Below are 13978 nucleotides of genomic sequence, written 5' to 3' on the forward strand. Positions count from 1 at the left end.
GTTGACGTTTTGGGTCTGGTGACCCTTCCTCAGAATGAGGAATGTTAACTCTGTTTTTTACTTCACAGATGCTGCCAGACCTGCTGAGCTTTTCCAGCAACTTTTTATGTTCCTGATTTACAGCATCTACAGTTCTTTTGTTTTTTATTTAAGTCTTTTTGGTAATACAGAAAGAACTTTCTTTACTGTAAAATGCTTAGCTTTAACAAGAACAGCAAAACAAAAGGTTTTCTAAGTTATGCAGCTTAAAATTTACCCCTTCAAAACTGCACTACACACCCCTTAATCATGACTAACACGGACAAAAGATAAATGTTTTAACTATAAACCATGGGTGGCAAAGAATATACACAGTATACCAAAGATCAATGAAGTAGAAAGTTTCATTCTTTTTCATTCTGAGTTTTGCCACAATGATGTGCTATTGTCTGTAGGGTGATGGTCATCCTTCAATTCAATGGTTGAGCAGGTTAACTTGGGTCTTGTATGAAATTCTTTCTTTTACATTTTCTTGGATTTGCAGTCTTTTCCCACATAAAGAACGGAAGAGATAGACCCTTTCAGTCTGTGGCCCCTGACTGATATTTTTTCCAACTGTGCTGCACTTGACACTTGCAGCTTTTTCACACTCCGCAATTCACTCAATCAGATGGCTATTGTCAGGAAGGATTTCCATAACTCTCAGAACTCCTGGAGCTGTTCAGTCTCATTATCCCATACCTCTTTCAAAAAGGCATTTTCTTACACAGTTCAACAATATCTTTCAAGTTGCAAAGCTTTCCCGTATTCCAGTTTATAGAAGTCCATGTTCCATTGCAATTTACAGTATCGTCTCATAAATGAAAATGATGCTGTCTCTTATAATTGCAGTTATTACAATTAATGTTAACCCATTAGGCATTACTACAACCATCAGGAGTCAAAAATTACCTGTCTGTGTCTAATGGCCCAATTTTGCAACCAAAGCCTGTTACATCATCAACTCTACGTTTCTGAAAGAGTTAATGATAATGTTATACAATGTTCTATTCCTCTATTAAGAAAGAAAATTATCCTGCATGTTTTTAAACTCAGTTTATTTTCTTGACCTGTTACTTCCTATCAAGGGATCTGTTGAGTTTCTCTGCTCCCCCATACTTTCCTGTACCCTAATATTCATTGAGTATTTCTTTGCCTTGTGTTCTGTTCCCAAATATCCAATTTCATCCTTCTCTGGATTGAATTCCAATTGCTATTTTCTTACTGATCTGACCAGTCCATTTCTGCAGTCTATAGTTTACTTCCTCACTATTAATCACATGACTATTGACCCAGAGTTCATAACCATTTGCTGTTACATTGTTCATAACCATTTGGTTCCTGACTGTGAGTTGTTTCGGACCTAACTTTTCCTTCTGTCCCATGGATCATTATGTTCCTGAATTGTCTGCCATCTAGAGCCTTGTCAAAAACCTTTTTAGAGATCATGTCAACTATTCTGTTTTTGGCCTACAGCTAACAGATAGATTGGGTTAATTTTTCTGAGCTAGCGTTGGTGGGATTTGAACTCTTGATCTTTGGATTATTTGTCTCATGGAACAGGGGTCAACAGCAGGAAAATGAAGTTGAGACACCTATTAGCAATGATCAAATTGGGAAGTCCATTTCTGTGTATGTAACTGACAGTTACAATTCTCTGCTCTCCCACCTGTGCATGAAAGTGTTTACATTAATAAGTACAAAAATGAAGACATTTTGTTACTGTACGGTATATTTGTTGGACGTTGTGCAGTTTGGTCAATGGTTGACCAGAGCTGACATGATTTTTGAGATTAAATGAACATTTAGACAAAAAAAGTATAATTAATGGATTGCTGTGTTTCTATAAGTTCCAAAAAAGAAAGTTTTCTTTTAAGGAAATGAGCTTTCACTTCGATGTTGCACATACATCACTGTGACTTAACAGTTTACAACTCTTGACCAAAGCGGTTTCATGGAATAACCAGTTTCCTCTCTGCTCCAGTATCTTTAATGTGAATATTTTTATTATCTCTGTGCTGCAATAAGGTATTTGTTTTTGTTAATACCATTTTACATTGCTGCCTTCATACCAGTAAATTTTTGGCAACGTGAGGAATTTTTTTTTGTAATGAAACTTGCCGCAGTGTCAGGAGAATTTCTGAACATTTAGTTTGAAAAAGAGAGAGATTTTTGTTCCTTTCCTGTGATTAGAATCATGTCTTTCTGCCCACCTCCATTCCATGCACCAAGGTTTTCAGCTGTGATGCTGGCACTCTGGAGCTGAATATTGCAGTGGCCTTGCGATCTTCTTAACTGGGGAGAAAAACTACTTTCCCAACCCTGTCAAACCAGCTTACAGCTGCACTGCTACATCCATGACCTATGTGGTGAGGCAGTATCCTTGCACATCACATTCAAACCAATATATTTGCAGCCATAAAAGATATTTGAGAAGGTTTGTGGAGTTAGGTACTCATTGAACAAACAGTATAACCTACCTCATTATATTCGCTATTTACATAATATATTTACACAGGTAGGTTGGACCTTGAAAAGTGTGTTGTTTCAGTGTAAATTCAGAGGCATGTCCTGACCTAACATCAAAAGGGAGCTGCACTAGATTTCTTGGCAGAGGCACTGTTGCAATAATTTGCAGATTTATGCCCCAAGAGAAATAGGCATTGTGCTATCAAGTTGAACAAAACCTAAGGAAGAGACTGAATGCTTCATAAACCATAGTGTATAGTAAGGGAGGGACTCTGTTTTGGATAAAGGTAAAGGAGAGACATGCTGTGGGTAGATTTCCAGAGGTATTTGATCAGATGCTCATCAAGGTTGTTGTGGAACATAGAAGCTTATGATTATAGATGATAACATATTTATGTAGAAGCTTGGCTGGCTAGCAGCAAACAGAGTGCATAACCAGGCCTTTTTGTCTAATTGGTAGGATGTGATGAGGGAAATTCCCGCAGGTTCACTGATGTCCTTTAGGGAGGGAAATCTGCCATCTTTACCTGGCCTGGCCTACATGTGACTCCAGACTCTTGGCAATGTGGTTGATTCTTAACTGGCCTTTGGACAGTTAGCGGTGGGCAACAAATGGATGCCCACATCCTGTGAATTAATTAGAAGTTTAGGAGTTAACGCTCGTACCTCAACTGATAACAATTTGCATCAGTGACTTGGATGAGGGGAGTGAAGGTATGGCAGCTAACAGACAAAATTAAGAAAGGTGGAAAAGTATGTTGTGTAAAAGACACAAGGAAGTTGTTGAAGATGTACACAGGTTGAGTGGGCGGGCAGAAATCTGGCAGATGAAATATAGACAGGAAAAATATCAAATTGTTCACTTTGACAGGAAGAATGATAGAGTATTACTTAAATTGAGAACAACGCTGGAATTTTGAGATACGTGTGGAATCTAGATGCATGATCACAAAGTTAGGACACCTATACAGCACATAATCAAGAAGGCCAATATTTTACCACAGGAAGCTTTTGAGGATGGGTCATTTAGTATATTCATGGCTGAGAAGGATAGATCTTTAAACATTAATGGAATTAAGGGTTAAAGCAAAAGTACAGGAAGTAGAGTTGAGGAATATCAGATGAGCTGTAATCATATTGATTATGTGCATGTTATTCATTAGTTATACAGGGAATTGGTGAGTTCACAATTTGAATACTGTGTGTGGCTAATGAAATATATAAATGCATTGGAGATAGTTCAGCGAGATTTACAAGATTAATATCAAGAATGAATGGGGTTTTTTTTAGGATACATAGGCCAGGCTGGGCTTGTTTGCACTAGAGTTTAGAAGGGAGTGGCATGACTTAGTTGAAGGTTGTGACCCTGAATAGTCCTAACGAAGTGGATGTGGAAAAGAAGTTTTGCTCTTGTGAGGGAATCCAGAACCAGGAGCCACTGTCTTTACTTTAGGAGTTGCCCTTTCAGGGCAAAGTTTATTTTTTTTAATCTCTTATAGTTGTGTGACTTTGGACACAGAAAGCACTTGAGGTGGAGGTTTTTAAATAGAAGTAGATTGATTTCTTAGCCTAACAAGAACCTAAGATTATTAGGGAGATGAAAATGATGGAATTTGAAATGTAAACAGCTCAGCCTTAATCCTATTGAATGGCACTGCGGGCTTGAGAGGCTGAATGGTATACGTCTGCTCCTATTTTGTATATTAATATTGTCATGGAAGATCATCTGGATCACTGATGTCCTCTAGGATATATGTTACTTTTGCCCACACTGACCTATGTGTGACTGTCATCAATATGGGACGATATGGAGGTAAAAGGGAAGAAGGAGCCAATGTTGTAGGCAGGCAGCTTGCAGCAAATTAAGTCACAAATCACCTGGGGTAAGTGGGAAGATACAAACGCTCGCAGATATGGATGTAACTCATTTGCATTAAAATTGCCCAAATATTTTGCACAGTTCAGAAAATTCCTCCCATGTTACACTGAAATTATTGGGACAAACCTGCAGAAACTCAACATTATTATGTTTGGAAAGTGTGAATGCTGCATTTGAAAATATTTAAAACTTCGCTATAAGGGTATGGAGCTTGGACGAGGAAAGATTTGGAATAAAGAATGGGAGTTATTTGTTGCCAGTAAGTCCTGTGCTATTTGTATTGGAGTTACACTGACAGCATGACCACAACCCCAGTGCATTTGCTTTCTTTGCAATCGAACCACCCTAGCATTACATGGTTGTTAGGCACTACAGGCTTTCAATTCAATACTGAAATCTTGATGAGTCATATTGGACTTGAAACATTAACTCTGTTTTTCTCCCCATAGATGCTGCCAGACCTGCTGAGTTTCTCCAGCATTTGTTTGTGTTCAAGATAACAAAGTGTGAAGCTGGATGAACACAGCAGGCCAAGCAGCATCTTAGGAGCACAAAAGCTGACAATTTGGGCCTAGACCCTCCACACTTTGTTATCTCTTTGTTTGTGTTTATGCTTGTTTCTGATTTTCAGCATCCACGGTATTTTGCTTTTCTCAATTAATTACTTTAGGATTAATTCTGAGGTGTAGCCTTGTTTTAAAAAAAAATCAAAGCTGGATTGTTCATAAACAGTTACAACCTGGAGAAATTCCACAAGTCTGGCAGTATCTGTAAAGAGAGAAGCCATGTTAATATTCTGAGTCCAATATGATTTTCTTTTAAAGAGCTCTAATAATGTCTTCTATATACCAAGCCTGACTGACGGCTCTGTCTGTTTTTGTGTGGATTTTTTTCATGCTGTGTTCTTATTTAAAGGATAATATAATGTTTTGACCTCCATATTGAATAGTCCTATCCTGCTACTGTAAAGTTACAGTTAGTTGGATTAATATTTATAACACTAAATGACAATAGTTATGTAACAAAATAATTTAAACTTGAAATGACTTGAATTCTCAGTTTTGGTGGCTCTTTTGAAAGAAGGTGGAAAATCTAAGGAAGAATCCCTTCCAGTTTTAAAAAACTGCTCCATTTTGAGTCATCTGACCCTGAGAAACCTCCCGTACAAACAGTTGGTCATTGTGTAAAATATAGTTGGATGGATGTATGCAATGCATTGCTGTCATTTGTTAAATTGAATCCAGCTTCTTGTTGCAGATTTATTGGTGAAGAATCAGTTGCAGCTGGTGAAAAATGTATTCTGACTGATGACCCCACTTGGATAATAGACCCCATCGATGGAACTTGTAACTTTGTACACGGGTATAATTTGAGCTTCAAAAGATTACTTCCAGTCCTTCATTTAAAAAAAAGAATCTTACATTATGTGTCCATGCTTAAATCTTGTACGGGAATAATATGACATTACATATTGACCGTAATTCCACTCAGGCATCTTATTGTTCATTAACTGAAGGAAATAGTTGCTTTTGAATGTGTTAAAAAAAATGTTGGCAATGTTTTGGGTGGGTACTTTTTGCATTTTAAAATGAGCATCCACAAACATTGCTCTACTTGGAAGCAGCTCTTTGTGGATAGAGCAGTATCCATACCAGTTTCTCAGCGGCATTAGTGTCTCAAATTGGAGAGGCAGTGTGAGCTCAGGTTCTGTGATGGATGTGAAGACTTTTAAAGAAGGAAACATCTGTTCAATGTTGTTAAAGATGTGTAGATACTAGAGTGCTGTCTTTACCTTTAACCTAATCTCCATGAGAGAATAGGAATGGATGAATCATTATTGCACACTTTTACTGTTTGTGGAGTTTTATACAAAACCAGGAAGAATGTCATTGTCAAATAGAAGAAGCTGATTCCACAGAGGCAATGAAGATGTAATTATAACTCACTTAAAAGAAAAAGTGCTTGCAGTTATACAGCACCTTCTCATGACCTCAGGACATTCCAAACCACACTTACAGCCAATAAAGTACTTTAGAACTGTAGTCACTATAGTAATGTATGAAATGTGTCAGCAAGTTTGTACACACTGAAGTCCCAAGAATAATAAATAGATAGCGGAGCTGGTTAAGGGGTAAATATTATCCAGGATACCAGAAAGAACTGCTGCTCCTTGAAGAAGTGCCACAGAGTCTTTAACATGAGAGGGACAGTTAGTTTCCATCTAAAGCCTCACCAGAGACTGAGCCTCCGACAGGTATTGTGCTGGAGTATCAGCGTAGAGTTAGTGCTAGAGTGGGACTTGAACCTACAATTTACTGGTGTGAGTGCTGCCAACTGAGCCACAGCTGGTACAGTATGAAAGGGAGGGGATTAAATTCTTATGCAGCTAATGTCTATGAAACTCATTTGGGTGCCAGAAAGTTGCACGTTCTTGTGACCAAACGTCGTTAGTGGCGGCAAGGAAATGGTCATTTTCCCATCATCCATCTGACTATCAGTTAGACTTTCCCATTAGGCGAACAACTGTATATCTCTCTTTCTCTCATACTTTGTAAAGTGATGTTATTAAATCAAACAGAATTGTGACACTGACTTCTCTTTTTTAGAACACCGGTGGTGGCAGTTTCTATTGGACTTTCTGTCAAAAAAGAGGTAAAAAGAAAAAATTGTGTGATTAAACCGGCCTTCCACTTTGACCTTCAACTTCTCCTGGAATTGCATCACAATTTCATCTGTTTCCTTCCCCTCCTCAATTTTCTCCACTACCTCAAGAAATTAACTCTTTGGTTATCTGGGCAGGCTAGCAATCTCCATTTGTGAGAACAGGGCCACGTGGGCTATTGCAGACAAATCTGATTGGAAACCTGTCGGCCATTGACCTTGTGTTTTTATTGGATAGCAATGAGGAGCAGATAGATTCCTGCTGTGAGGTTGGCAGGCCGTTAATAAAGCTGGCGTAGATTATCACATATGGAATATTTGGGGAATTGGACTGAGATTTTGGCTAAGCCTGAAGTTGAGAGTTGGAGCTGCATCAGTTGGACTTAAAGAATTAGAATTTTTATTCATTCATGGGATATGGCCGGAAGTTATTGTCCATTCATGAGTTCAGAGGCAACCACTTTGCTGTGGGCCTGGAGTCACATGTAGTTGAGATGGCAAATTTCCTTCCTTCAAGGATATTAGTGAACCAGATGGGTTTTTGTGACAATCCATTGTGGTTACATGGTAGCCATTAAACTAGCTTTTCAGACCAGAGTTGTTTTTTGATTTTTTAAAAAATTCAAATTGCAACATTTGCCACGGTGGGATTTAACCCAACCTTTAGCCTGGGGTTTGGGATTACAAGCCCAGTAGTATAACCATTACATCACCTCTTCCTTACATCAAATGTAAAGATCAACACTTTTTAATGTATACCTGTATTGAGATAGTTGTTGTTGACACAATTATTCTGAGGGGGGGAAGAAAAGGTTGTATGTTGATGTGTAATGTTGACGTGAATGGAACAGATTCATAGATCAGACTGAAATTCATTTTCAAGGCATGATGGAAGATGGCACAATATGGAAATTGAAGGATGAAGGAGAACCAATTATGGCTGTATAGGGAGTAGAAAATGAATTTTTAAGAATAAATTATTGATTTATCCAAGTGGAGTGTCACATTCATGGTGACATGATTGGCAAATCAGGGCTATAGCCTTAGCATTTTGACTTTGTCTTGCCCTTCTCCCTACAAAAGTGTAGTTTACTGACTGAGAGCACAGAATTGTAATTGAGTTACCTTTCAAAGGGTTTTAAAGATGGGACAAGGAAGTAAAACTATGTAAAGAAAAAGGGTGCATAAAACATCTCATAGAAACAGAAAGTCTAATGCACATGCATGGCCACCATTGTGCTACAGTTGTGTGTGTGTGTGTGTGTGTGTGTGTGTGTGTGTTTGTGTGTCTGTGCGTGTGTCTCTCTCTCTCTCTCTCGTACTTAGCGGGAAGGGAATGTTGATGCTTGGCAGTCTGAATACCAGCCAAGGGTCACTGGGTAGCACTTTACCCTTGGAATCAGAAGGTGAAGGTTCAGGTGACACTCCAGCAATGTGGGCATCAAATTTAGGTTGGCCCTCTAGTACTGGTGCACCTTCTGGAGATTTTGGCTGTTTTTCAATGAGATGTTAATCTGAGGTCTTCTCTTTAATCTTTCACACAGCACCTTAAAAACAGATTGTCTGGTCAATGCCATATTACTGTTTGCGGAACCTTAACTATGTGTAAATTGGTTGCCATATTTCCTACTGTTACATATTGTCATGTGACTACACCATACAGAGTGATTATGGTACAGGAGATTATTTGTCCCAAAGAGTCCTTTAAAGACTGACTGACTGTAAACAGCTTTGGAATGTCCTGAGGATGTGAAAAGCATTATATAAATGCAAGTCCTTTTTCTTTTCTCCTTTGTCAAGACTCTGTTTTAAAGGTTGGACTTAGAATTACGCACTCACTAGTATGTACATGTCCACAGAGTGCAAGGCTGGCATTTGAGATAAAATGTCTGCATTTTGTTTCTAAACAAACAAAGCAAAGGACTGCAGATTCTGGAAGTCAGAAACGAAAACAAAAATTGCTGATAAAACTCAACCGATCTAGCACCATCTGTGGAGAGAAAGCAGAGTTAACGTTTTGGGTCTGGTCACTTTTTTCAGAACTGATCGTAGCTTGAATAATAACTACTTCAAATAGTTTTTTTTTGTTTGTTGGTTTTTTCTCTCTGCCTTTGTCCAGTTCTTTCCCACTTACGTCCACAATTCCTATGAGGCTTTATGCTTCAGAATTTCCAGTTTGTGGGCTCCAGCCACTTCCTCTTTACCATGGGTGTGCAGTCTGTTTACACGTCCATCCCGTATCAGGATGGACTCCGGGCTTCCCGCTTCTTTCTGGGAAAAAGGCCCGAACTAGCCCAATCCTTCTCCAGCCTCCTCTGCCTGGCTGAGCTTGTCCTCACTCTGAACTACTTCTGTTTTAACTCCTCTCACTTTCTTCAAATCAAGGGGTAGTCATGGGTACTGACATGGACCCTAGTTATGCCTGTCTCTTTGTGGGGTATGTCCCACATTCCTTGATCCAATACCATTCTTTCCCCCACCCACAACTGGTTAGTGGTGCTGCTTTCCTCTCTCATCCCGAATTAGAAAGGTTTATCCATTTCACTTCCAATTTCCATCCCGCTCTCACCTTCACACTGCCCATCTCTGATTCCTCCCTTTCCTTTCCTGACATCTCTGTTTCCATTTCTGGGGATAGACTGACCATCAACATCCCACAGTTACCTCGACTATACATCCTCACACCAGGCTTCCTTTAACCCCATTCCATTCTCCCAGTCTCTCTGACTCCATCACATCTGTGCCAATGATGCCAATTTTGACAAGGGGGACCTGTGAAATGTCCACTTTCTTCATTAACTGAGGATTCCCCAGCTCCATTGTCGGCGGGGCCCTCAGCCAAGCCTGACTCATCTCCCGCGCTTTGGTCCTCCCCCTCTTGCTTACCCCCACAACAGCGATAGGGTTCATCATGTCCTCACCTACCATGCTACCAGTATCCACATCCAGTGGATTATTAGCTGCCATTTCCCCCACCTCCTGCAGGATGCCTCAGCTAGATATATAATCCCCCTCCCACACTTGTCGGCCTTTCACAGGGACCATTCCCTCCAAAACACACTGTCCCACGCTTCCTTCGCTCCCAACACCTACCCAAATTCTCAAGGCACCTTCCCATGTGATCACAGAAGGTGTAATGCCTGTCTATTTATCTCCATTGACCCTATGCAAGGCCCCAGAGATCCTTCCAGGTGAAGCAGCAATTTATCTGAATTTCATTCCATCGAGTTTCCTGTATTGGCTGTTCACAATGTAGTCACTTTGGGGAAACAAAGTGTGGATTGGGCGACTGCTTTGCTGAGCACGTATATTCTGTTCACAAAAATGACCCTGAGCTTCCAGTTATAGAAGGAACTGCAGATGCTGGAGAATGAGATAACAAGGTGTAGAGCTGGATGAACATAGCAGGCCAAGCAACAACAGAGGAGCAGGAAAGCTGACGTTTCGCGCCCAGGCCCTTTCTTCAGAAAATGAAGTCTTTTCAGGTCTAGACCCGAAACGTCGGCCTTCCTGCTCCTCTGTTGTTGCTTGGCCTGCTGTGTTCATCCAGCTCTACACCTTGTTATCTGAGCTTTCAATTGCCTGCCACTTCAGCACACCATCGTATTCCCTGGCCAACATCTCTGTCTCAGGCTTGCTGCAAAGCTCAGCACAAGGTGGAAGAACAGCAGTTTATGTTCTGGTCGGAAACCCCACAACCTTCTCGACTCTATTGAGTTTGATAATGTTAGGGCCTGAGCATTTTCCCTCATGTCCTTGCCCCAACTCCCACACACCAGGCCTTGTCATCCCATGGACTGCTAGCACAACCAACCCATTGTCAGCTACTAATGGTCCCAGTTAGCAGCTATTCATTCTCCCAGGCTGACCTTTACCCACTCCTTTTGTCTGTCTAACTGCTCTTCCTTCCCTCTCTGGGCTCCATCTCCATCTATCGTTTATACCTCCCTCCTCCCCCACTCCATCTTCAGCACATAGACCAATCTGTTCCCAGCCCCAAGTCACCGGACCTGAAATGTTAACTCTGATTTTTCTCCACTGATGCTGCTAGACCTCCTGATCTTTTTCAGCAATTACTGTCTGCTCTGCCCAAATCATTCACTTATTTTCTAAAATTTCGATTTATTTGGTGTTAGCAACTATTTTCTCTATTTTCAATTACTTCAGAAGATATTTTTTGCCCTAAAGATGACACAATGCTAAAACACTCACCTGCAGATGTAGAAAAGCTGCTCACTAGTCCAGATCATTGTGGAATGCAACAATAATTCCAGCTGCTTTACTGCCCGGCACATTGCTTTCTTAACCCCCTCTCCACTGGTTCGTCCATCATCTAACATTGGCCTCTGAGCCACAAAGTTCACATCCTACCTCAGGACTTGATCAAAACTGACACTCTCTGTGCTCCCTTTAATACGACTCTATCTGCCTGCTCCAGAGATTGTAAAAGATTTCCTAACACTCCTTTCTTTATAAAAAAAAACTAAGGGAGTTAGCCTGGTGACCTGGCCAAGATGTACCCCTCAGATAACAGCGTAAAAGAACAATTTATTTGATCATTATCACATTGTTTATGGGATCTTACTACGCACCAGCTAGCTTCTGCGTTTCCTGTGTTGTGGGACTTGCTTTCCATTAAAAAAAAGTTCACTGTCTATTAAATGCTTTGAGACTCCAGGTCATGTATTTACATAGTGCCTTACAAGTCTGTCTTCCCTCCTGTTCCTGCTTCTCTTCCCCTCCTTCCTGTTACCCTTTTCTCCCTCCTTTCCCTTCCCAGAGACCAATTTCATGTTCCCTGTTGATGTCCACCTTTAGACTTGCCCTCTCTGTTGATGACTCCGCTCAATACCTAGTTTGCTGGTCCCACTGTTGGTAATGAATGGGCAGAAATTTCCTCCAATAAATTGTTAGGAAGACTAAAGCCTGTTACAAACTTCTCTCCCTGGCCACTGACACTATTCCACTTCCTGACACCATCTGAAGTGTAACCAGGTTGCTTGTAACCATCTGTGTGTGATTCTTCACCCCAAACTGATCTTTGGGGTACATGTTCATGCTGCCGTTCGGAAAGCCTTTGTCTGCCTCTGTAATCCTGCTCAGCATTTGATTTGCTATTGTGTCAACTCACCTGCTGCTGAAACCTATCTGTGGGCCTTTGTAGCATTGGGGCCAGACTATTCTAATGCCTTCCTTGCTGGTCACTCATGTTCTAATCTCTGTAAACCTGAGGCCATCCAAAACTCTGCCTGTGTCCTAATCTGGAATTTTTTTAAATTACTCATCCGCGGGATGAGAGTATTGCTAACCAGGCAGCATTTATTACCCAACCCTAATGGCCCAGAGGGCAGTTATGAGTCAACCACATTGCTGTGGGACTGGTGTCACATGTAAGCCATACAGGTAAGGATGGTAGGTTCCTTCCCTAAAGGGCATCAGTGAACCAGATGGGTTTTTTTAAACAACCGACAATCATTTAATCATTAGCCTCTTAGTTGAAAAATTCCACCATCTGCAGTGGCAGGATTTGAATCTGGGTCCCCAGAACATTTCCTGGATCTCTGGATTAACAGTCGAGCAATAATACCACTAGGCCATCGCCTCCCCATGTTGACCTGTCATTCTTACGCTCGTTACTTACACTAGCCCCTAGTCAAGCAACATCTTGGTTTTTCAAATTCTCATCCTTCTTTTCGAATCCCTCTCCATCATCTTGCCCTTTCCTTATCTCTCAAATCTTCCAACATCGCAACCTTCTGAGATGTCTGTTCTCATCCAATCCTGGCCTCCTGTGCATCCCCAGTTTTCATTGCTCCCAAATTGGTGGGTGTCACTTCAGATGCTAGATCCTAACCTTTGGAATTCCCTCCCTTCACCTCTCGAGCACACTTTCCTCCTCTAAGATATTCCTCAATAGCTACTTCTTTGACACCAGTAGTAGTCATCTACTTTACACCTCCCTGTCGTGTATCATGTATTGTGCCATAAGGCCTCTGTGAAGCACCTTTTCTAATGTGAAGGGTGCTATATAAATACATTGTTGTAGCATGCCAGGTTGCTGATGACATTTGTTTTCCTCCATTTGTTTCCTTCCCCCCAATAGCTTGAACTTGGCGTAATTTATAGCTGTGTTGAAGAGAAGTTATATACTGGCAGAAAAGGTCATGGAGCATTTTGTAATGGGCAGAAACTTCAGGCATCTACTCAGACAGGTTTGTCAACTTTCTCTATCTAATGCTTTTGGATGTTCATGCGAAATAGCCATTTGAATAATCTTTGAATTCTGGGAACAGAAGTAAGTAATGGAATTGCCTCTGGCAATGGGGTTTTGTTGGCCATTTTCTTGTTCACTATTCCTATTACCAGCCCATTAATATGTACCACACTCTAGTCATGCAGAATAGACACAACATCTTGGTGCATCATCTCTGAGCAAACTTCTCTGAGCATTTCACAGAATTTTCCCCTGATTCCCATTGATTCCAGATTTGTCAGGGCTCCTTAATTCCACACTTGGTCGAAAGTGGCCTTGATGTCCACTTCAGTCAGGGAGAGGCTGAATAGGCTGGTGCTGTTTTCCCCTGGGTGTCAGAGGCTGAGGGGTGACCTTGTAGAGGTTTGTGGAAATCATGAGGAGCATGGATAGGGTGAATAGTCAAGGTCTTTTTCCCCAGAGTTGGGGAGTCCAAAACTAAAGGGCATAGGTTTAAGTTGAGGGGAAAAAGATATAAAAGGGACCTAAGGGGCAACATTTTCACACAGAGAGTGGTGTGTGCGTAGAATGCTGCCAGAGAAGTGGTGAAGGCTGGTACAATTACAGTATTTAAAAGGCATCTGGATTGGCAGATGAATAGGAAAAGTTTTGAGGGATATACGCCAAATGCTGGAAATGGCACTAGATAATTTAGGATATCTGCATGGCATGAAGAGATGGACCGAAGGGTCTGTTTC

At 40.9% G+C, this 13978-nt stretch overlaps 1 protein-coding gene across 1 annotated transcript in view; it reads left to right on the forward strand.

The window, feature by feature from the left end:
- The window catches only part of impa2 (inositol monophosphatase 2), a 34811-nt gene that overhangs the window by 11749 nt on the left and 9084 nt on the right, over positions 1-13978 (forward strand). The window contains exons 3-5 of the mRNA XM_048529051.2: positions 5624-5728; positions 6973-7018; positions 13131-13239. Of these exons, the coding sequence (XP_048385008.1) occupies positions 5624-5728; positions 6973-7018; positions 13131-13239 (260 nt within the window). The remainder of the gene's footprint in view (positions 1-5623; positions 5729-6972; positions 7019-13130; positions 13240-13978) is intronic.

Source organism: Stegostoma tigrinum, chromosome 5 (genome assembly GCF_030684315.1).
Source record: "Stegostoma tigrinum isolate sSteTig4 chromosome 5, sSteTig4.hap1, whole genome shotgun sequence".
NCBI lineage: Eukaryota > Metazoa > Chordata > Chondrichthyes > Orectolobiformes > Stegostomatidae > Stegostoma > Stegostoma tigrinum.